This window comes from Stegastes partitus, unplaced genomic scaffold (genome assembly GCF_000690725.1).
Source record: "Stegastes partitus isolate 25-593 unplaced genomic scaffold, Stegastes_partitus-1.0.2 Scaffold270, whole genome shotgun sequence".
In the NCBI taxonomy this organism is placed as follows: Eukaryota; Metazoa; Chordata; class Actinopteri; family Pomacentridae; genus Stegastes; species Stegastes partitus.
In genome coordinates this window covers 323,482-347,562 of record NW_007578001.1, presented here as the reverse complement: position 1 = coordinate 347,562, position 24,081 = coordinate 323,482, and the positions used below count along the sequence as shown (strand labels likewise).

Below are 24,081 nucleotides of genomic sequence, written 5' to 3'. Positions count from 1 at the left end.
TTTTTTCCTGAAATATAAACACTGTGTTTCTTTGTCCTGCTGCTCACCTTCCTCTTTTATTCTGCACGGGTGACAAACAAGGGAAAGCAGCACAAGGTGAGACATGCAGGGCAGCGGTGGAGGAAAAGAAACTCTCAAGGCTTCACAAGTTCCCTTTATCCATAATACATAGTGTGGCTGATATTAAATGCAGCCATGCTGGCCCTTGTTCCCAATTCACTAAGTCTCCCAGCTTCACTGTGAAGCACTCCTCTACAGAAAAAAATTCGCCCAAAAAGAACTTTTCTCTGTGAAAAGGGCTTTAACCCTGCAGCTGTGGAGGGACGCTTTGGGGTTTTTCCTCTCTTATGTTCATTTATCCGTCCCCCTCTTATCGACCCATCTCTGCCAACCAATTTTGTCTATTACACCCACCATCTCTGACTCAGTCTTTTCTCTCTCCCACCCTTCGCGTTCTGCTTTTTAATTGTTGACACACAGTTTGGAAGGATGGACAAGGACAAGGAAAGAGGGAGACAAAAATGCAACGGTGGAAGAAAAAAAAAAAATGCAAAAGCAGTTAGAGAGAGAAAGATGAGTGTAGGCACAGAATGAAACAAGAGGCGAGCATCACAAATAGCTGCAAAGATGAATGATGCACAGAATTACATGCACAATTTGAGCAGTCTGTTGCTCTCCTGCCTCATCTCCTTCTCGCTCTTTTGTTCTTAAATTCTTCAACACATAAAAATTATCTGTGTCTGCTTCCCTCTTCAAGAAAAGGTACTCGCAATGACACATACTTATATTCAACCAGATCAGGAAAAACGCTCCCTCTGATTCATGCACAAAGGGTGAGGGCCAGGAGGGGGGTGAGAAAATGGCTCACCCACTCATGCACACACGCATAAAACATCCTCAGAGGATGTCAGAGAGTTTTGTTATCATGGTTGATTTAACCAGCCTCCAAATTAGCATACAGAGGACAGTTCGTTTTCGCTTTTTCTATATCGACAGATTGCCTGAGGAGAGACAAAATATTCTGACAGTCTGACAAACAAGAATGGATAAGGAGAGCTGTCACCGCAGGGCCAACTTCTATTTCTGTAGTGCTGAGGTGACATGTTTACTGTAAGGGATGGCCAAGGACAGATGACCCAAGTCACTTTATGATAGCAGACTACACGCTGACGAAACTGGATGACTTGTTATTCACAATAAAAATGGTGCGGCTGAGAATGATGATGACTATCAAATTTGATAGAGGCCATGAAGACTTAGAGTAGAGGAGAGGATATAAACTACACACATACATTCATCGGTCAACAGCTGTCCATCAAAATCAGATCTTTTTTTGTAATCAAGACTAAAATATCTCAACGACTATTGAAAGGATTTGTGCAGAGTCATCATCTCCATATATTAGATTTAGGTTCAAGTGACATTACTTTGGTGATCCTTTAACCTTTAATCTAGCGCTGTCATCAGGCCATAATTTTAATTTATCCAACACTTTGAGTTGACGTTTGTGACATTTCATCCCATCAGCCTCAGAAGTACTTGGCTTTCTGAGCTAATCATCAATATTAACACACAAACAGTGAAGTCAGACTACTTACAGTGTTTTACAGTTTTTTACTTTATTGACACAATTCCTTATTTAGAAATTGATTTCTTTTCTTGTATTTTCCCATCAATCAACTAAATCTTCAATCATAGTAGACTTATGGTGTTCATACAACTGTTCCACTTTTATCCCCTCAATAACTTTTTACAAATTATAGTTGATTAATTTCTATCAACAATTTCATTTTCATGGTGCAGTTGGTAGCATTGTTGCCTCACAGCAAGAAGGTTGTCAGTTCGGCACCGGGATCTTTCTGCGTGGAGTTTGCATGTTCTCCCCGTGCAGCGTGGGTTCTCTCCGGGTTCTCTGGCTTCCTCAAAAACATGTTGAGGTTAACTGGTGATTCTAAATTGTTCGTAGGTGTGAATGTGAGTGTGCTTTGTTGTCTGTCTCCAAGTGTAGCCCTGTGATAGACTGGTGACCTGTCCAGGTGTCCCCTGCCTTCACCCTGAGTCATCTGGGATAGACTCCAGCCCCCTGCGACCCTCGTGAGGATTAAGCGGTGTTTAGATAATGGATGGATGGATGGATGGATGGATGGAATTTCATTTTAAGTTATCCTGGTAGGATCGGAGATTCTACTGGTTGAAACGCCGAGTGTAATCTCTACCAGCAGAGTCTGATTCTACCAGATCGCAGTCTATACCATGACATATACTGTATGTAGATGAACAAATAATCAATTATCAAATTAATGCTCAATGAAGTTTCTCTTAGTCAACTAAGTGATTAATTGACACACACTTGTTTCATCAAAACAAATATTATAGGCTATTATATATATATTTTTTATACTAAATACTTAGCGACTATAAATTTACATTAATAAAATGCATCAATAAGGTACAATAAGCCAAACAAAAGGAGGGTTAAAATAGGAGTTATTTTTTTCCTTTTTTGTCTTTGTGCAGCAGTCTTTTCACCCAGAAACCTGCTGATGTTGAATGAAAGCCCTCAAACGCTGAGGCAGACATCCACTCGGCAAGTACGTGATTTGAGTACAACATCTATTTCTGAAGACAGAAATAGACACCTATATGCAGTCCTGAGTAATGGAAAAGCAACTCGGACACTGACCAACGGGATCAGACTGTGTGTTTGAACATAAATCGCGTTCATAAATCCTGAATGAAGTTCCTATTATTTCCTATTTCTCTCAGGAGAGATTAGTTCAATCCAAACAGGCATGCACCCAAGCCATTGCACTCAAATCCTGAACAAACACACACACACACACACACACACACTCACTCACACACACACGGACACACCACTGTGTGCACACAAACTAGACGTAAAAATGAGTGGGCGAAGAAGGAGAAATGACAGCAGTAAAACGCTCAGTGAACAAGGAGAGGTTCCAGTACAGAGGGACAGACTAAATGTTTTACTGGCTGTAAAAAATGATGTCGTCTTGTGAGGAATGACTCTCTTCCATATGAGATACAACCTGTCACAACCAGCTCAATCTATATCTAGTGCAAGGACTTGCTTTGCCTAGGGGGCATTTTTGTAAAATGACAAGAGGCAATGGGCCAATTAATAAACAATCATATTTATCAGATTAAATGGATAAATTATAAAAGCTCCATAACTTATCTTTCTTTGTAATAATTTCAAATGAACAGCCAGAGGACATTATCAAACAAACAAAATCACAGAGTGAATCAGTTTATTTTAATTGTAAATTACAAAAAGCTTGCCAGGCTTGCCGACACCCTTTGTTGTGCCTGATTTGGCCAGTGAGCCATAAGATGTTGAGCTTTGCATATGAACTTCCTCTGCTCATCACTACTTGAGAAAGTGAAGTGTTAAAGTTTACATAAGTTTTATGAGCAAGTTTTAATAACAGTGCTGAACCCAAAGACGCCAGTCACATCGTAATGAAAGAAAAACCGAGATACTTGACAAGCATGGAGCACGTATCACAAAAGCTCTTTGTATGCAGCATGTAGGTGTGCGGTTTTCTAGATTATAATTTAAAAGGCAGGGAGGAAAGAGCAGAAGTGTGACATTTGAGCACAAAGGCCATTCTGCCACCTACAGTTGCTGTGTGTGAGACAGAGTTTTTTAGGTTTTTCCCGTCTCGTTACTTTGGAGAGCAACTCCCCGCAGAGCAGCTTCCAGCACCCTGACTGTATGGCAAAGAATACAGTAGTGTAGTGTAGGAGGAAATGGAAGATGAAAAGGGAACAGAGCTTCTGCATGTCACAAAAGACACCTGCTGTGTATCTTCATGTGCTTGCATGTACAGTAGGCGTACTCACAGATACTTACAGGTAATGTGGGAAATAATTTTACCTGGCTCAGCGAGGTTGACAACATCCTTCTCATTACAAAAGTGCACATGACTAAGTGTCACATCAGTCACTCTACAAATGTCCATTGAAAGAGCTGCAACTGGAACACACATGGTTTGAGACAAAGTTGTTAACTGGCATATGAATGAAAATGAAGGGGAAAAAAATGATCAAATGTATTTGTCTATTTTTTCTTTAGTCATAAGAATGACCTAACCCAGTAATGTTATATAAAGAAAACCCATCAAAGTAGGAATTACACGGATTACTATCAAAGCACAGTCATAATGAAATATATACGCACATGTACACTGATGCATGTGTACATAATCCAGTCAACACTTATATTAAGGAATGTTGCACAGTAAGATTTGGTGGAAAACAGCTCTTAAAATGTCCAAGCGACAACGAAAATTGTGACGGAAAAACTAAATCCTTCTTCCTTAAAATGCAAACAAACAACAAATACCACATAAGACAGATTGGCATGAGGCAGAGATGAAGTCTGCTAAGTTGTTTAAGGGCCGATGTTCAAGTAGGTGACCTCTTGCAGTTGTGTGAATAACTGCATGCAATAACTGAACTTTTCAGAAAGATGCTGGTTTCATTCATCAATCACTCCTTTTACAAGGCGTGTGACTCGTTACCCTGGTAAACAAGAAACTACATCTAATGAACCCTGCTGTCTTTGGTAAAAGTCCTGTGATTGATTCAAGCCACGGACACATGCAGCTTCCGCAGAAGAAGAATTGTTCTCTCTTACTACCCCCTCATCTGCTAACAACTTCTGAAGGCTAGTTAACAATTTAAGCATCTTTTTCTGCTCATTTTATGCCTCAATTAGTTTTTGATTTGTGGCATTAGTGCCTTTGATGCCACCTGTTTTCTGGAAATCCAACAAATCGCTTCCTCCAAGTTAGTGGGCTCTTCTTTTATGTCTGGCTTAAAACCAAAATGTGTCCCCATTAGTGTTGCGGTGTTTTGCAACTGAATCCATGGGCCTAGTGTACGCTCATCAGTCAAGTATTAGAAACTAGCTGCCTCAAAGTAGACAGTTAGTGCCACTGAACCATAGCAGGAAAAGGGAGGGCAAGTTGTGGAAAACAAGTGAGTGAAATCAGACAGTTGTGTTAGTTTCATCCAGGTGTTTTTAGGTAAATGCAAACAATCTAAAGAGTATATGAAACAATCACAGTCAGTTCAGAAAGTTGATATCAGGTAATGACGTAGTAATTGTTAGAGGTCTACATATATGTTGTCACTGGCAATCAACCAAAATATATACATATGCTGAGTAAAGCTATATTCGATCAGGTTACTTTTCTAATAAAATGAATATACTATTTTTTTTTAGAAATATGAAAAACTAAAATTTTGTTCATTTTTTTTATCACTTATCATTAAACTGTGATGATGACAAATTAGCTATTGTGAAAATCTTTTTAGTGTCATTACAAACAGCTGATGAACCTATTTTTCCTCTTCCTAGCCAACCTTTCTCTTTTTTATTTTATTTTTTTTTAATTTCCATAAAACTGCCTCCAGATGTTTTCATTTTCGCCTCCCATTTTCCCATAACTAGCCCCAGACAGATTTCAACTCTCAGATCCCCCAGAGAACGGGAAGCCAGGGCGCTGCAACAGTCCAGCAGGTGTTCAATAACAAAGCTAACTTGCCTCCAAGCTGTGGCTGCACCTGCATTGTTCTTTCAAGGGCTGGAAGTGCTACAGCTGCTCTGTTCTGTGGGATCGAATCAACAATTCGGTGGCACATCAAGACTATGATAAACTGGGTCATACCACTTAACCATCAGTGTTATCGTCCAGCTGCAATCAAAGCCCAGGTGAATGTGCACCAGGCTTATAGGTATACATGTCTGTGTTTGTTTAGGCACAGAGTGTTTGCCTGTTACTCAGGGCCCTCCGTCCTGTTGTTTATATTGCTCCCTAACTCATCACACAAGGTTAATTGACAGGATGGCCTTTATCTTAGCAAACACCTCAGAGACATTACAAGCCTGACAACACCCTCAACGTGGCGAGAACATAAATACACACAGTATGTGTGTGTTTGTTTAGGTAACTGACACCATCCTAATCTCCGAGTTTGTTATGGAGCCATGAAATAGTCCAGAGGATGGAATTAGATTGTGTGATGTGTCGGACAGTCAAAGTATTAAATACTTCTGGATTTTTGCCAGCTGCTGGGCTTCTGTGCATTGTTTAGCTCTCTAAATTCATAAGCAATTATTGAAGAAAGCACTGACAGCATGTGCCCATGTGAACATATAAATAACCTGAATAATAAAACAAAAGATACCCACTTGATATCCAAACATAGAAAGAAAAAACTCAAACACAGTGCAGCCCAACACAGACCCCACCTGTGGCAACACTGGGCGACAGAAGGAATGAATTTTGTTTATTAAACAGAAGTTCCAGTGGATTGGAACCGGTGCCTCTGGTGTTTGGGTAATTTGAAAGTGACGTGAAGAGCAGCATAAACAAACGCATTATTGTCAGCTGCATCACCACCACTGACTGTTAAGACCGTGGTTTTATTGGAAAAGGCCAGAGTACAGCCAAAGTGATGAGAAACTGTCAGAGGTTCGTGTAGGTTTAATTAGGCAGGTCTGGGCAAGCGTGTCTGAAAAGAATCTCGAAAGACAGTCCAATTACTAACTTTAGTTAGCAAAAAGTTACTTTTTAAGGCAATCTGTTCCATTCTAATGAACACACTGAGAATGACAATTAAAGCTGCATTAAAAAAAAAATTGTGTGGTCACTGGGGGGCAGTATAATCGATAAAGAGGAATAAAGAGGACAATTTCCATTCACCAAATAAACTAAAAAGAATGACACTTGCCATATCAACTTTTACAAGGGGACAATATATTAGTGTTGTGTTTTCATGTAGGTTTAAATATCTGCATCCGTAAATTGCATGATGTTTGACCTTCTTCATCAGCTACAGATTGCCTCCTAATTTTCTGTCATTCAGTGCTGGACAGGGCGGTGCAGGTTGATCTATTAGGGCTTTATTATCGAAACCAACTGTCTGCTAAAGCTGCAAAATCCTCATTTGAGCAGCAGCCTCATTATGACCACCCACTTTCAATTTACACCCAGCTAAATGATTGAATGATGTGATTCAGTATCAATAAATTCAATTTGAGTAACACAGCATTATGTTAGCAGAGGTTGGACAAGTCATGCACATTGCCAGTCGGCATCAGCTGACTCCTTTATTTCTACACATTTAAATATGACACCAGTGAGGTTCATGTTAAGGTGGCCGTTACTTTGTGACAAGCTCTGAGTCACTTGTTATGTAACCACTGCTGTGCGAAAGTCTCAATAAAGAGGGACAAGATCCACCTGAGACTGCCAACGTAACAATGCTTAGGCGCAAAGATGATGAGGTATGTTTCATGTGCTTTGTTTTTGAGGTACTGTCTAAATAACCAGGCAATTATTAGGAATTCTACTTTTAATAGTTTCTTTTTTTAAAAATATGTTGGTTCATTTTTTTTTATTTGACAGAGCATGATATGAATCAAACCATCCTTTCCAGACACTAACTGAAATAGCAGTTATTATTGGCCGATATTGGCCTGTTACCGATTCACTGGTATTAGGAATGTAACAGTACACGTATTTGGAAAAAAAAAAAAAAAACATTTGGTAAGGGCCTTTTAATTTGGCACACAAGTGTACCAAACAAATATAGTCACTACACATGCTGATTTTTACTTATTTATTTAAGTGTGCAGCACTTTTTGTGGCACGTTTCCCCCTCGTAATTAAGACAAATACCTCACAGATTGTGATTTTTGTGTCCATATCAGCATACATAGTTGAAACCAGAAGTTTACAACCTTCTTTTTCTCACTATCTGACATTAAATCAGACTAAACTTTTCCCGTTTTAGGTCAGTCGGGACTACCAAAATTATTTTTATTTGCTAAATGCCAGATAATGAGAGAGATCATTTTTGGGGGGAGTATTCTTCAACAAGCTTCACACAATAGTTTACTGGAATTCTGGCCCATTCCTCCTGACAGAACTGGTGTAACTGAGTCAGGTTTGTCAGCTCCCTTGCTTGCACGCACCTTTTCAGCTCTGCCCACAAATTCTCTATAGGATTGAGATCAGGGCTTTGTGATGGCCACTCCAAAACATTAACTTTGTTGTCCTGAAGCCACTTTGCAACTAATGTGTCGGGTCATTTTCCATTTGGAAGACCCATTTGCACCCAAGCTTTAACTTCCTGGCTGATGTCTTGAGATGTTGCTTCAGTATTTCCACATAATGTTGTTTCCTCATGATGCTATCTATTTTGTAAAGTGCACCAGTCCATCCTGCAGCAAAACACCCACAACATGATGCTGCCACCCCCATACTTCACAGTTGGGATGCTGTTCTCATTCTTACAAGCTTCCCCCTTTATCCTCCAAATATAACTATGGTCATAATAGCCAAATAGTTCAATTTTAGTTTCATCAGACCACAAGACATGTCTCCAAAAATGAAGGTCTTTGTCCCTGTGTGCATTTGCAAACTATAATCTGGCGTTTTTATGTTGTTTTTGGAGTAATGTCTTCTTCCTCTCTGAGTAGCTTTTCAGCCCATGTCGGTACAGGACTGGTTTCTCTGTGGATAATGACTCTCTCTTACCAGCTTCAGCAGCATCTTCACAAGGTCTTTTGCTTTTGTTCTGGGGTTGATGCGCACATTTCACAACAAAACATGTTAATCTCTGGGACACAGAACCCGTCTCCTTCCTGAGCGGTATGATGGCTGGACATTCCCATGGTGTTTATGCTTGCGTATAATTGTTTGAACAGATGAATGCGGAACCTTCAGGCATCTGGAAATGGTACCCAAGGATGAACTAGACTTGTGGAGCACATGTAGCAGAGTGCATAATGCAGCTAAGCAGACGGTGGAGTCAAGCAGAGTCTTTGCAGTAAGCTGCTAACTTGTATATTATCATTAGTGTAGTAAAATGATACTTATAGAACATTAGTAAAAATATTGGTTAGTATATCAATATCAGACATTTTTACTCGCAGCGATATCACCATTGGCTCCAAAAATCCAGAATGAGTCAGGCTCTAATCTTTTCTAAGTAGAAAACTGGGATTTTTCAGAAGGCGACTGGGATTGCTGTCTTTTACATAAAGCCCCGAGTTAATGTGTTCATATTAAGACAATGAGCAATAAGCATGTTGAAATAATGGACTCATAAACCCATAATGAGGCAAATTGTCTGCTGCAGTAGCTGTAATCCAAACAATTAAACTATCCAAATACCAGCTCGTTTCTTTGCCAAACTCATCTCTTTGATTGGCTCGAACTTCTGGCCTCCCTCACAAACGCACCGTCACATGTGCTCCTCGCGGTTGCCAAAGTTATCTCTATTCCACCACCTCCGCCTTCATTTTAAAGCAGTCGTTAGGAGAGAAGTAAGCACAGATAATTGGCTCATATAGACAGAGAGCAACCCCACGGCAGTTACAGGACCTCACACATGCATACGCACACGCGCGCACACACATTTTACAGGTGGTTCATTAAGGTGTTTAAGTGAGTGAGGAGAATGGGAGGATAGAGAGTGGCTGTAGTCATTAAGAGTCACAGGCAGGTGGCATTACAGAGTCTCACAAAGAGAGCCTCTAATGGCAGTGTAAAGGGGGAAAACCTCGCTGAAAGGAGTTGGACAATATTTCCCACACAATATTATTTTTTTGCCTCTAAGGTCCACACAACTCGAAGCCATGAAATCTGGATGAGCTCCAAGAGTGTGTGCATTGAAGTCGGTGTTTGTGTGCCTTTGTGCGCCTGCATGCGCGCTGTAATTGTTTATGAGTGTGTGTGAAGCATGCCAAATCATTGTCCCCCTGTCTTTATAGCGCTGGAAGAGCTGAGGGAAGGAGAGACCCCTAGATCCCCGATCCAAACCACAGCTGGCGAAGGGCGATAAGACAAACAGGCTCCCCCATCAGGACGCAGCTGAATAGGAGCAGAGGAGGAGAAAGATGAGAGGAGGGGAGGAGAGAGGGAGGCGCACGGCGGAGAAATGTCACAGTTTTTATAAGACCTACACAGGGACGACTATATGTGTATGCGTCTGCGTACGTGTCCGTGTCAGCGTGTGCATGTGGGCGTGTGTTCGAATTCATACTTTCACACTGGGCCATTAGCCAGTGTCATTACCCAGCCGCATTTCCCATCTGTCTATAACTTTTTTAAAGTGCTATACTCAAAATGCCGAACTTCTGCAAGGTCAAAAAGACACAAAAAAAAAGAGAAAGTCTGGCAAGAAAAAAAAAAATCCTCCCATTTGTAAGTCTAACAATTCGAGCATGACTCACACTTAGACGGAGTCGATAACGAGAACTGGCCCGATTACATACTGAACAGCGGATTCTAGGGAGAAAAAAAAACAGGTATGGAGGAAGTACAATGCTTAAAGTTCATTTGAAGTTCAGCTTGGCAATGTGGCGAATATTTCCGCCGATGTAAAAAGTCCATTTACTTGATTCACACAATTTCCTCAAGTGGGAATATGAACCCTAAGATGCATGCATTATCATTGTCGAACAAGCGTCTTATAGGTGACTCGGGTGTATGTGATGGTGGTGTGTGTGTGTTTTTTCAGGATGTTACAGGTCAGCTTGCACCTGAGTAGCAGGGGGAGTGTGATGCTGAAGTTGCATAGTAAAAAGAACTTCTTCTGACCCTAAAAAATAACCTGCAAAACCATGCTCCGTTAAAGCATTTGTTTGTGTTCACGTACAACTCAGTGTCTCTGACTGCACGGCAGCGTATCACTTCCATCCATAATACAATGTGAAAAGCGCTCCTATTTGAGTGAGTGCAGTGGAAAACTATACTTTGACACTCTGACACAGCAGCTGTCTCCGTGTGACAGAAAACGGTCTTTGTGGTGCTGGCTGAGGGCGAGGGGGCTGATAAAGGAGGTGAGGACGAGAACGGAGGCGAGGGGATTATTGTCATAGCTTTCCTATCATCGCTGCCACAATGCAGGTCGCAAATTCAGCAGAGGGGAGAGGGATGTTAGAGGAAGGAGAAGGGGAGGAGGATTTCCTAGTGAGCAACGGCGGCCTGCACTTTGACTAACAAATGAGAGACAAATGGTGTCATCAGCATTACAGCGGCTCCACAAATCCTTCAGACGCATCTTTTTATTTTTGTGCCTTAAGAGAGCAGTGACCAGCATTTTTGATATTCCTCTCCATCTTTTTCTCTCCTGCTCATCCTTCGTCTTTTTTTTCCCACTTGTACACACTATCAGGACAGTAAGATGCGCTGCCAAAACCTTTCATCACATTCCTACTGTATGCACACACACCCTCACACTTAAAGTGGCAATTTATGGCATCCTGCCTTTCATTTCTGAGGTGTTTTTTCACTTTCCAATGACTGCTTCAGTCTACTACCCAATTTTTTGTGTCTGGTCAACCATGGTGAATATCACTGCTCATGCTAACCACTCCAACGCACCAGCTTCTTTGTGCAAAACACATTATTTTGTGGGAGAGATTCAAATAAATATAGATATGAAAAGGTCACAAATGATTGCGGTGAATACTGTGATACTTACTTTCAAGTTGCAAAGTAAGTGGTAACACTATACATGATTACGAATATAAAAGTAATCCCGTGCACCATGGGGAGAGAGAGAGAGCATCATGCATAATCAATACATAATCAGCAGTGGGAGCAATGCCTATCATCATCTTATTTCAAAGTTTGAGCCATTAAAAAAACCACAAAGTAGCAATCACTGCTTATTAGAGCGGAGCGGTAGTGCAGCCCTCATTGTTCCATTCTATCTTTAGACCGCCTGTCTAACTCAAAGCTAAGTGAATCGGGGAGCAGAAGATTGTTTAAGGAGCTGGTAAGAAATTGAAGAATCTCTGCTGCTGTAACGGCTCAGCAAAGTAGGAAAAACAGACTTCGGAGAGAGAAACACACACCTGTCTGTTATTCTCTCTGTCTCTGTTGAAAGGCATGCCACACTCGCACATATTCAATCTGTCACAGGCTTTCCCTGTGTGTGTGTCTCCCTCTGTCTCCCCTAAAACACCAAGGAAAAGCAGAAGATGGAGAAGTGAGGAACAGGCAGGTGCACGGTTTCCCTCCGTTACATGTGCAGAGCAGTCAGTGGGTAAAGAGCACGGATACACAAAACATACATAAGACATGCTGTCGTTGGTGAGAGTGAACGTGACTGCACATGTCACTGTGATTTATGTCTGGTGTAAGATTCCCATAAAGATTTCATATGAAGCATTCTTCCAAGGAGATGGTGTCCTGTATGCTCCTTATAATTAATTTACCCCCAAAATCCAGACACTGTATCTACCCAACCTGTGGTTGGCCTATATTTTGGAAACCAAACTAGTGTATTAGGAGCATCCTAAAAACATTTTGACCCAGTTTAACAATGAAAGCAGTTCGGGAAGATACACTGACATCATACAGTTGCCTCCAAATCCAAATGGATGTACAGTATAAGGGCTGCATGATGTTGGAGAAAATTGACATTGGGATTTCTTCTAACCCTGTCATATATTATTGCAATATAATTTTTTTTTAAAAAACAGGAATTTTCAACAGATAAATTGAAGCACTTGAAGTGATTCTGCACTCCTGCCATCTTGTTGACAAAGAACCTGCACTGATCTTATCTCGTTTTGTGAATGTGGGTTGGCAATAAACAAACCTTTTGAGCTCTATATCTTAAAATGAGACATCATAGCTTCATAGTTAAACTAAGTAACTAACATGTTTTACTGCTGTGCCAAACAGCCTAGTGACAATAAAACCTTGCTTTAGTCAATCAGACTAAGTTGAAACCATCATTATTTTACCCTTTTAATGAACGACTCTACTCTTCTGCAGTGTAAAGAGGGGTCAGATATATTACTGTGACGGAGACCAGTTGGGAGCAGGTAGAACAGCTCAGTGNTACCATGACATATACTGTATGTAGATGAACAAATAATCAATTATCAAATTAATGCTCAATGAAGTTTCTCATAGTCAACTAAGTGATTAATTGACACACACTTGTTTCATCAAAACAAATATTATAGGCTATTATATATATATTTTTTATACTAAATACTTAGCGACTATAAATTTACATTAATAAAATGCATCAATAAGGTACAATAAGCCAAACAAAAGGAGGGTTAAAATAGGAGTTATTTTTTTCCTTTTTTGTCTTTGTGCAGCAGTCTTTTCACCCAGAAACCTGCTGATGTTGAATGAAAGCCCTCAAACGCTGAGGCAGACATCCACTCGGCAAGTACGTGATTTGAGTACAACATCTATTTCTGAAGACAGAAATAGACACCTATATGCAGTCCTGAGTAATGGAAAAGCAACTCGGACACTGACCAACGGGATCAGACTGTGTGTTTGAACATAAATCGCGTTCATAAATCCTGAATGAAGTTCCTATTATTTCCTATTTCTCTCAGGAGAGATTAGTTCAATCCAAACAGGCATGCACCCAAGCCATTGCACTCAAATCCTGAACAAACACACACACACACACACACACACACTCACTCACACACACACGGACACACCACTGTGTGCACACAAACTAGACGTAAAAATGAGTGGGCGAAGAAGGAGAAATGACAGCAGTAAAACGCTCAGTGAACAAGGAGAGGTTCCAGTACAGAGGGACAGACTAAATGTTTTACTGGCTGTAAAAAATGATGTCGTCTTGTGAGGAATGACTCTCTTCCATATGAGATACAACCTGTCACAACCAGCTCAATCTATATCTAGTGCAAGGACTTGCTTTGCCTAGGGGGCATTTTTGCAAAATGACAAGAGGCAATGGGCCAATTAATAAACAATCATATTTATCAGATTAAATGGATAAATTATAAAAAGGTCCATAACTTATCTTTCTTTGTAATAATTTCAAATGAACAGCCAGAGGACATTATCAAACAAACAAAATCACAGAGTGAATCAGTTTATTTTAATTGTAAATTACAAAAAGCTTGCCAGGCTTGCCGACACCCTTTGTTGTGCCTGATTTGGCCAGTGAGCCATAAGATGTTGAGCTTTGCATATGAACTTCCTCTGCTCATCACTACTTGAGAAAGTGAAGTGTTAAAGTTTACATAAGTTTTATGAGCAAGTTTTAATAACAGTGCTGAACCCAAAGACGCCAGTCACATCGTAATGAAAGAAAAACCGAGATACTTGACAAGCATGGAGCACGTATCACAAAAGCTCTTTGTATGCAGCATGTAGGTGTGCGGTTTTCTAGATTATAATTTAAAAGGCAGGGAGGAAAGAGCAGAAGTGTGACATTTGAGCACAAAGGCCATTCTGCCACCTACAGTTGCTGTGTGTGAGACAGAGTTTTTTAGGTTTTTCCCGTCTCGTTACTTTGGAGAGCAACTCCCCGCAGAGCAGCTTCCAGCACCCTGACTGTATGGCAAAGAATACAGTAGTGTAGTGTAGGAGGAAATGGAAGATGAAAAGGGAACAGAGCTTCTGCATGTCACAAAAGACACCTGCTGTGTATCTTCATGTGCTTGCATGTACAGTAGGCGTACTCACAGATACTTACAGGTAATGTGGGAAATAATTTTACCTGGCTCAGCGAGATTGACAACATCCTTCTCATTACAAAAGTGCACATGACTAAGTGTCACATCAGTCACTCTACAAATGTCCATTGAAAGAGCTGCAACTGGAACACACATGGTTTGAGACAAAGTTGTTAACTGGCATATGAATGAAAATGAAGGGGAAAAAAATGATCAAATGTATTTGTCTATTTTTTCTTTAGTCATAAGAATGACCTAACCCAGTAATGTTATATAAAGAAAACCCATCAAAGTAGGAATTACACGGATTACTATCAAAGCACAGTCATAATGAAATATATACGCACATGTACACTGATGCATGTGTACATAATCCAGTCAACACTTATATTAAGGAATGTTGCACAGTAAGATTTGGTGGAAAACAGCTCTTAAAATGTCCAAGCGACAACGAAAATTGTGACGGAAAAACTAAATCCTTCTTCCTTAAAATGCAAACAAACAACAAATACCACATAAGACAGATTGGCATGAGGCAGAGATGAAGTCTGCTAAGTTGTTTAAGGGCCGATGTTCAAGTAGGTGACCTCTTGCAGTTGTGTGAATAACTGCATGCAATAACTGAACTTTTCAGAAAGATGCTGGTTTCATTCATCAATCACTCCTTTTACAAGGCGTGTGACTCGTTACCCTGGTAAACAAGAAACTACATCTAATGAACCCTGCTGTCTTTGGTAAAAGTCCTGTGATTGATTCAAGCCACGGACACATGCAGCTTCCGCAGAAGAAGAATTGTTCTCTCTTACTACCCCCTCATCTGCTAACAACTTCTGAAGGCTAGTTAACAATTTAAGCATCTTTTTCTGCTCATTTTATGCCTCAATTAGTTTTTGATTTGTGGCATTAGTGCCTTTGATGCCACCTGTTTTCTGGAAATCCAACAAATCGCTTCCTCCAAGTTAGTGGGCTCTTCTTTTATGTCTGGCTTAAAACCAAAATGTGTCCCCATTAGTGTTGCGGTGTTTTGCAACTGAATCCATGGGCCTAGTGTACGCTCATCAGTCAAGTATTAGAAACTAGCTGCCTCAAAGTAGACAGTTAGTGCCACTGAACCATAGCAGGAAAAGGGAGGGCAAGTTGTGGAAAACAAGTGAGTGAAATCAGACAGTTGTGTTAGTTTCATCCAGGTGTTTTTAGGTAAATGCAAACAATCTAAAGAGTATATGAAACAATCACAGTCAGTTCAGAAAGTTGATATCAGGTAATGACGTAGTAATTGTTAGAGGTCTACATATATGTTGTCACTGGCAATCAACCAAAATATATACATATGCTGAGTAAAGCTATATTCGATCAGGTTACTTTTCTAATAAAATGAATATACTATTTTTTTTTAGAAATATGAAAAACTAAAATTTTGTTCATTTTTTTTATCACTTATCATTAAACTGTGATGATGACAAATTAGCTATTGTGAAAATCTTTTTAGTGTCATTACAAACAGCTGATGAACCTATTTTTCCTCTTCCTAGCCAACCTTTCTCTTTTTTATTTTATTTTTTTTTAATTTCCATAAAACTGCCTCCAGATGTTTTCATTTTCGCCTCCCATTTTCCCATAACTAGCCCCAGACAGATTTCAACTCTCAGATCCCCCAGAGAACGGGAAGCCAGGGCGCTGCAACAGTCCAGCAGGTGTTCAATAACAAAGCTAACTTGCCTCCAAGCTGTGGCTGCACCTGCATTGTTCTTTCAAGGGCTGGAAGTGCTACAGCTGCTCTGTTCTGTGGGATCGAATCAACAATTCGGTGGCACATCAAGACTATGATAAACTGGGTCATACCACTTAACCATCAGTGTTATCGTCCAGCTGCAATCAAAGCCCAGGTGAATGTGCACCAGGCTTATAGGTATACATGTCTGTGTTTGTTTAGGCACAGAGTGTTTGCCTGTTACTCAGGGCCCTCCGTCCTGTTGTTTATATTGCTCCCTAACTCATCACACAAGGTTAATTGACAGGATGGCCTTTATCTTAGCAAACACCTCAGAGACATTACAAGCCTGACAACACCCTCAACGTGGCGAGAACATAAATACACACAGTATGTGTGTGTTTGTTTAGGTAACTGACACCATCCTAATCTCCGAGTTTGTTATGGAGCCATGAAATAGTCCAGAGGATGGAATTAGATTGTGTGATGTGTCGGACAGTCAAAGTATTAAATACTTCTGGATTTTTGCCAGCTGCTGGGCTTCTGTGCATTGTTTAGCTCTCTAAATTCATAAGCAATTATTGAAGAAAGCACTGACAGCATGTGCCCATGTGAACATATAAATAACCTGAATAATAAAACAAAAGATACCCACTTGATATCCAAACATAGAAAGAAAAAACTCAAACACAGTGCAGCCCAACACAGACCCCACCTGTGGCAACACTGGGCGACAGAAGGAATGAATTTTGTTTATTAAACAGAAGTTCCAGTGGATTGGAACCGGTGCCTCTGGTGTTTGGGTAATTTGAAAGTGACGTGAAGAGCAGCATAAACAAACGCATTATTGTCAGCTGCATCACCACCACTGACTGTTAAGACCGTGGTTTTATTGGAAAAGGCCAGAGTACAGCCAAAGTGATGAGAAACTGTCAGAGGTTCGTGTAGGTTTAATTAGGCAGGTCTGGGCAAGCGTGTCTGAAAAGAATCTCGAAAGACAGTCCAATTACTAACTTTAGTTAGCAAAAAGTTACTTTTTAAGGCAATCTGTTCCATTCTAATGAACACACTGAGAATGACAATTAAAGCTGCATTAAAAAAAAAATTGTGTGGTCACTGGGGGGCAGTATAATCGATAAAGAGGAATAAAGAGGACAATTTCCATTCACCAAATAAACTAAAAAGAATGACACTTGCCATATCAACTTTTACAAGGGGACAATATATTAGTGTTGTGTTTTCATGTAGGTTTAAATATCTGCATCCGTAAATTGCATGATGTTTGACCTTCTTCATCAGCTACAGATTGCCTCCTAATTTTCTGTCATTCAGTGCTGGACAGGGCGGTGCAGGTTGATCTATTAGGGCTTTATTATCGAAACCAACTGTCTGCTAAAGCTGCAAAATCCTCATTTGAGCAGCAGCCTCATTATGACCACCCACTTTCAATTTACACCCAGCTAAATGATTGAATGATGTGATTCAGTATCAATAAATTCAATTTGAGTAACACAGCATTATGTTAGCAGAGGTTGGACAAGTCATGCACATTGCCAGTCGGCATCAGCTGACTCCTTTATTTCTACACATTTAAATATGACACCAGTGAGGTTCATGTTAAGGTGGCCGTTACTTTGTGACAAGCTCTGAGTCACTTGTTATGTAACCACTGCTGTGCGAAAGTCTCAATAAAGAGGGACAAGATCCACCTGAGACTGCCAACGTAACAATGCTTAGGCGCAAAGATGATGAGGTATGTTTCATGTGCTTTGTTTTTGAGGTACTGTCTAAATAACCAGGCAATTATTAGGAATTCTACTTTTAATAGTTTCTTTTTTTAAAAATATGTTGGTTCATTTTTTTTTATTTGACAGAGCATGATATGAATCAAACCATCCTTTCCAGACACTAACTGAAATAGCAGTTATTATTGGCCGATATTGGCCTGTTACCGATTCACTGGTATTAGGAATGTAACAGTACACGTATTTGGAAAAAAAAAAAAAAAACATTTGGTAAGGGCCTTTTAATTTGGCACACAAGTGTACCAAACAAATATAGTCACTACACATGCTGATTTTTACTTATTTATTTAAGTGTGCAGCACTTTTTGTGGCACGTTTCCCCCTCGTAATTAAGACAAATACCTCACAGATTGTGATTTTTGTGTCCATATCAGCATACATAGTTGAAACCAGAAGTTTACAACCTTCTTTTTCTCACTATCTGACATTAAATCAGACTAAACTTTTCCCGTTTTAGGTCAGTCGGGACTACCAAAATTATTTTTATTTGCTAAATGCCAGATAATGAGAGAGATCATTTTTGGGGGGAGTATTCTTCAACAAGCTTCACACAATAGTTTACTGGAATTCTGGCCCATTCCTCCTGACAGAACTGGTGTAACTGAGTCAGGTTTGTCAGCTCCCTTGCTTGCACGCACCTTTTCAGCTCTGCCCACAAATTCTCTATAGGATTGAGATCAGGGCTTTGTGATGGCCACTCCAAAACATTAACTTTGTTGTCCTGAAGCCACTTTGCAACTAATGTGTCGGGTCATTTTCCATTTGGAAGACCCATTTGCACCCAAGCTTTAACTTCCTGGCTGATGTCTTGAGATGTTGCTTCAGTATTTCCACATAATGTTGTTTCCTCATGATGCTATCTATTTTGTAAAGTGCACCAGTCCATCCTGCAGCAAAACACCCACAACATGATGCTGCCACCCCCATACTTCACAGTTGGGATGCTGTTCTCATTCTTACAAGCTTCCCCCTTTATCCTCCAAATATAACTATGGTCATAATAGCCAAATAGTTCAATTTTAGTTTCATCAGACCACAAGACATGTCTCCAAAAATGAAGGTCTTTGTCCCTGTGTGCATTTGCAAACTATAATCTGGCGTTTTTATGTTGTTTTTGGAGTAATGTCTTCTTCCTCTCTGAGTAGCTTTTCAGCCCATGTCGGTACAGGACTGGTTTCTCTGTGGATAATGACTCTCTCTTACCAGCTTCAGCAGCATCTTCACAAGGTCTTTTGCTTTTGTTCTGGGGTTGATGCGCACATTTCACAACAAAACATGTTAATCTCTGGGACACAGAACCCGTCTCCTTCCTGAGCGGTATGATGGCTGGACATTCCCATGGTGTTTATGCTTGCGTATAATTGTTTGAACAGATGAATGCGGAACCTTCAGGCATCTGGAAATGGTACCCAAGGATGAACTAGACTTGTGGAGCACATGTAGCAGAGTGCATAATGCAGCTAAGCAGACGGTGGAGTCAAGCAGAGTCTTTGCAGTAAGCTGCTAACTTGTATATTATCATTAGTGTAGTAAAATGATACTTATAGAACATTAGTAAAAATATTGGTTAGTATATCAATATCAGACATTTTTACTCGCAGCGATATCACCATTGGCTCCAAAAATCCAGAATGAGTCAGGCTCTAATCTTTTCTAAGTAGAAAACTGGGATTTTTCAGAAGGCGACTGGGATTGCTGTCTTTTACATAAAGCCCCGAGTTAATGTGTTCATATTAAGACAATGAGCAATAAGCATGTTGAAATAATGGACTCATAAACCCATAATGAGGCAAATTGTCTGCTGCAGTAGCTGTAATCCAAACAATTAAACTATCCAAATACCAGCTCGTTTCTTTGCCAAACTCATCTCTTTGATTGGCTCGAACTTCTGGCCTCCCTCACAAACGCACCGTCACATGTGCTCCTCGCGGTTGCCAAAGTTATCTCTATTCCACCACCTCCGCCTTCATTTTAAAGCAGTCGTTAGGAGAGAAGTAAGCACAGATAATTGGCTCATATAGACAGAGAGCAACCCCACGGCAGTTACAGGACCTCACACATGCATACGCACACGCGCGCACACACATTTTACAGGTGGTTCATTAAGGTGTTTAAGTGAGTGAGGAGAATGGGAGGATAGAGAGTGGCTGTAGTCATTAAGAGTCACAGGCAGGTGGCATTACAGAGTCTCACAAAGAGAGCCTCTAATGGCAGTGTAAAGGGGGAAAACCTCGCTGAAAGGAGTTGGACAATATTTCCCACACAATATTATTTTTTTGCCTCTAAGGTCCACACAACTCGAAGCCATGAAATCTGGATGAGCTCCAAGAGTGTGTGCATTGAAGTCGGTGTTTGTGTGCCTTTGTGCGCCTGCATGCGCGCTGTAATTGTTTATGAGTGTGTGTGAAGCATGCCAAATCATTGTCCCCCTGTCTTTATAGCGCTGGAAGAGCTGAGGGAAGGAGAGACCCCTAGATCCCCGATCCAAACCACAGCTGGCGAAGGGCGATAAGACAAACAGGCTCCCCCATCAGGACGCAGCTGAATAGGAGCAGAGGAGGAGAAAGATGAGAGGAGGGGAGGAGAGAGGGAGGCGCACGGCGGAGAAATGTCACAGTTTTTATAAGACCTACACAGGGACGACTATATGTGTATGCGTCTGCGTACGTGTCCGTGTCAGCGTGTGCATGTGGGCGTGTGTTCGAATTCATACTTTCACACTGGGCCATTAGCCAGTGTCATTACCCAGCCGCATTTCCCATCTGTCTATAACTTTTTTAAAGTGCTATACTCAAAATGCCGAACTTCTGCAAGGTCAAAAAGACACAAAAAAAAAGAGAAAGTCTGGCAAGAAAAAAAAAAATCCTCCCATTTGTAAGTCTAACAATTCGAGCATGACTCACACTTAGACGGAGTCGATAACGAGAACTGGCCCGATTACATACTGAACAGCGGATTCTAGGGAGAAAAAAAAACAGGTATGGAGGAAGTACAATGCTTAAAGTTCATTTGAAGTTCAGCTTGGCAATGTGGCGAATATTTCCGCCGATGTAAAAAGTCCATTTACTTGATTCACACAATTTCCTCAAGTGGGAATATGAACCCTAAGATGCATGCATTATCATTGTCGAACAAGCGTCTTATAGGTGACTCGGGTGTATGTGATGGTGGTGTGTGTGTGTTTTTTCAGGATGTTACAGGTCAGCTTGCACCTGAGTAGCAGGGGGAGTGTGATGCTGAAGTTGCATAGTAAAAAGAACTTCTTCTGACCCTAAAAAATAACCTGCAAAACCATGCTCCGTTAAAGCATTTGTTTGTGTTCACGTACAACTCAGTGTCTCTGACTGCACGGCAGCGTATCACTTCCATCCATAATACAATGTGAAAAGCGCTCCTATTTGAGTGAGTGCAGTGGAAAACTATACTTTGACACTCTGACACAGCAGCTGTCTCCGTGTGACAGAAAACGGTCTTTGTGGTGCTGGCTGAGGGCGAGGGGGCTGATAAAGGAGGTGAGGACGAGAACGGAGGCGAGGGGATTATTGTCATAGCTTTCCTATCATCGCTGCCACAATGCAGGTCGCAAATTCAGCAGAGGGGAGAGGGATGTTAGAGGAAGGAGAAGGGGAGGAGGATTTCCTAGTGAGCAACGGCGGCCTGCACTTTGACTAACAAATGAGAGACAAATGGTGTCATCAGCATTACAGCGGCTCCACAAATCCTTCAGACGCATCTTTTTATTTTTGTGCCTTAAGAGAGCAGTGACCAGCATTTTTGATATTCCTCTCCATCTTTTTCTCTCCTGCTCATCCTTCGTCTTTTTTTTCCCACTTGTACACACTATCAGGACAGTAAGATGCGCTGCCAAAACCTTTCATCACATTCCTACTGTATGCACACACACCCTCACACTTAAAGTGGCAATTTATGGCATCCTGCCTTTCATTTCTGAGGTGTTTTTTCACTTTCCAATGACTGCTTCAGTCTACTACCCAATTTTTTGTATCTGGTCAACCATGGTGAATATCACTGCTCATGCTAACCACTCCAACGCACCAGCTTCTTTGTGCAAAACACATTATTTTGTGGGAGAGATTCAAATAAATATAGATATGGAAAGGTCACAAATGATTGCGGTGAATACTGTGATACTTACTTTCAAGTTGCAAAGTAAGTGGTAACACTATACATGATTACGAATATAAAAGTAATCCCGTGCACCATGGGGAGAGAGAGAGAGCATCATGCATAATCAATACATAATCAGCAGTGGGAGCAATGCCTATCATCATCTTATTTCAAAGTTTGAGCCATTAAAAAAACCACAAAGTAGCAATCACTGCTTATTAGAGCGGAGCGGTAGTGCAGCCCTCATTGTTCCATTCTATCTTTAGACCGCCTGTCTAACTCAAAGCTAAGTGAATCGGGGAGCAGAAGATTGTTTAAGGAGCTGGTAAGAAATTGAAGAATCTCTGCTGCTGTAACGGCTCAGCAAAGTAGGAAAAACAGACTTCGGAGAGAGAAACACACACCTGTCTGTTATTCTCTCTGTCTCTGTTGAAAGGCATGCCACACTCGCACATATTCAATCTGTCACAGGCTTTCCCTGTGTGTGTGTCTCCCTCTGTCTCCCCTAAAACACCAAGGAAAAGCAGAAGATGGAGAAGTGAGGAACAGGCAGGTGCACGGTTTCCCTCCGTTACATGTGCAGAGCAGTCAGTGGGTAAAGGGCACAGATACACAAAACATACATAAGACATGCTGTCGTTGGTGAGAGTGAACGTGACTGCACATGTCACTGTGATTTATGTCTGGTGTAAGATTCCCATAAAGATTTCATATGAAGCATTCTTCCAAGGAGATGGTGTCCTGTATGCTCCTTATAATTAATTTACCCCCAAAATCCAGACACTGTATCTACCCAACCTGTGGTTGGCCTATATTTTGGAAACCAAACTAGTGTATTAGGAGCATCCCAAATACATTTTGACCCAGTTTAACAATGAAAGCAGTTCGGGAAGATACACTGACATCATACAGTTGCCTCCAAATCCAAATGGATGTACAGTATAAGGGCTGCATGATGTTGGAGAAAATTGACATTGGGATTTCTTCTAACCCTGTCATATATTATTGCAATATAATTTTTTTTTAAAAAACAGGAATTTTCAACAGATAAATTGAAGCACTTGAAGTTATTCTGCACTCCTGCCATCTTGTTGACAAAGAACCTGCACTGATCTTATCTCGTTTTGTGAATGTGGGTTGGCAATAAACAAACCTTTTGAGCTCTATATCTTAAAATGAGACATCATAGCTTCATAGTTAAACTAAGTAACTAACATGTTTTACTGCTGTGCCAAACAGCCTAGTGACAATAAAACCTTGCTTTAGTCAATCAGACTAAGTTGAAACCATCATTATTTTACCCTTTTAATGAACAAATCTACTCTTCTGCAGTGTAAAGAGGGGTCAGATATATTACTGTGACGGAGACCAGTTGGGAGCAGGTAGAACAGCTCAGTGGAAAGGGGCTGGCATGCTGAGATACTTCACCAGTGTGACATTATCATTATCTGTTGACTACGCAATTGCACTGGACGGGCATCCTCCTTCATTGTGTCATTAAGCTGCAAGTTAGCAGCCTAGATGTGATTACATCATTAGGTTGTTGACAGTAAACTTGCCAAAGTCAACAAAGGTCTAATGTAGCTATTGGTGTGTCGCACATTATGATATCTCACTATGAACTTACATCGTTCTTTTGCATATTGTGTATCATTACAGACAGATAAGTTTACACAAGATGCTTGATTAGGATCCCCTTTTGCATTTTATACAGCAACCAGCCACACTTCATCCTTCCATCTGCGTTAAAGCTGAAAACTGCTTTCAAGGACAATACTACAGAGGAGCTAAAAATATTTCCCATAAGCATTATGTTGACATAAAGCCAGACTAAGAGGCAAGCGAGTGGTGACAGAGGTTCTTTTCTGGCTGCTTGGAGGTGATGACAGAGAGCAGCTGTGGCTTTATAGTTATGA

At 40.8% G+C, this 24,081-nt stretch overlaps 1 protein-coding gene across 5 annotated transcripts in view; it reads right to left on the bottom strand.

The window, feature by feature from the left end:
• Positions 1–24,081, bottom strand: part of LOC103357729 (Kv channel-interacting protein 2) — a 108,907-nt gene that overhangs the window by 70,059 nt on the left and 14,767 nt on the right. Inside the window, exon 2 of one of the 5 annotated variants that reach the window (XM_008282410.1) lies at positions 16,538–16,545. The exons of the other annotated variants lie outside the window; for them this stretch is intronic. Within the exon in view, the coding sequence (XP_008280632.1) occupies positions 16,538–16,545 (8 nt within the window). The remainder of the gene's footprint in view (positions 1–16,537; positions 16,546–24,081) is intronic. 5 annotated transcript variants of the gene reach the window in all.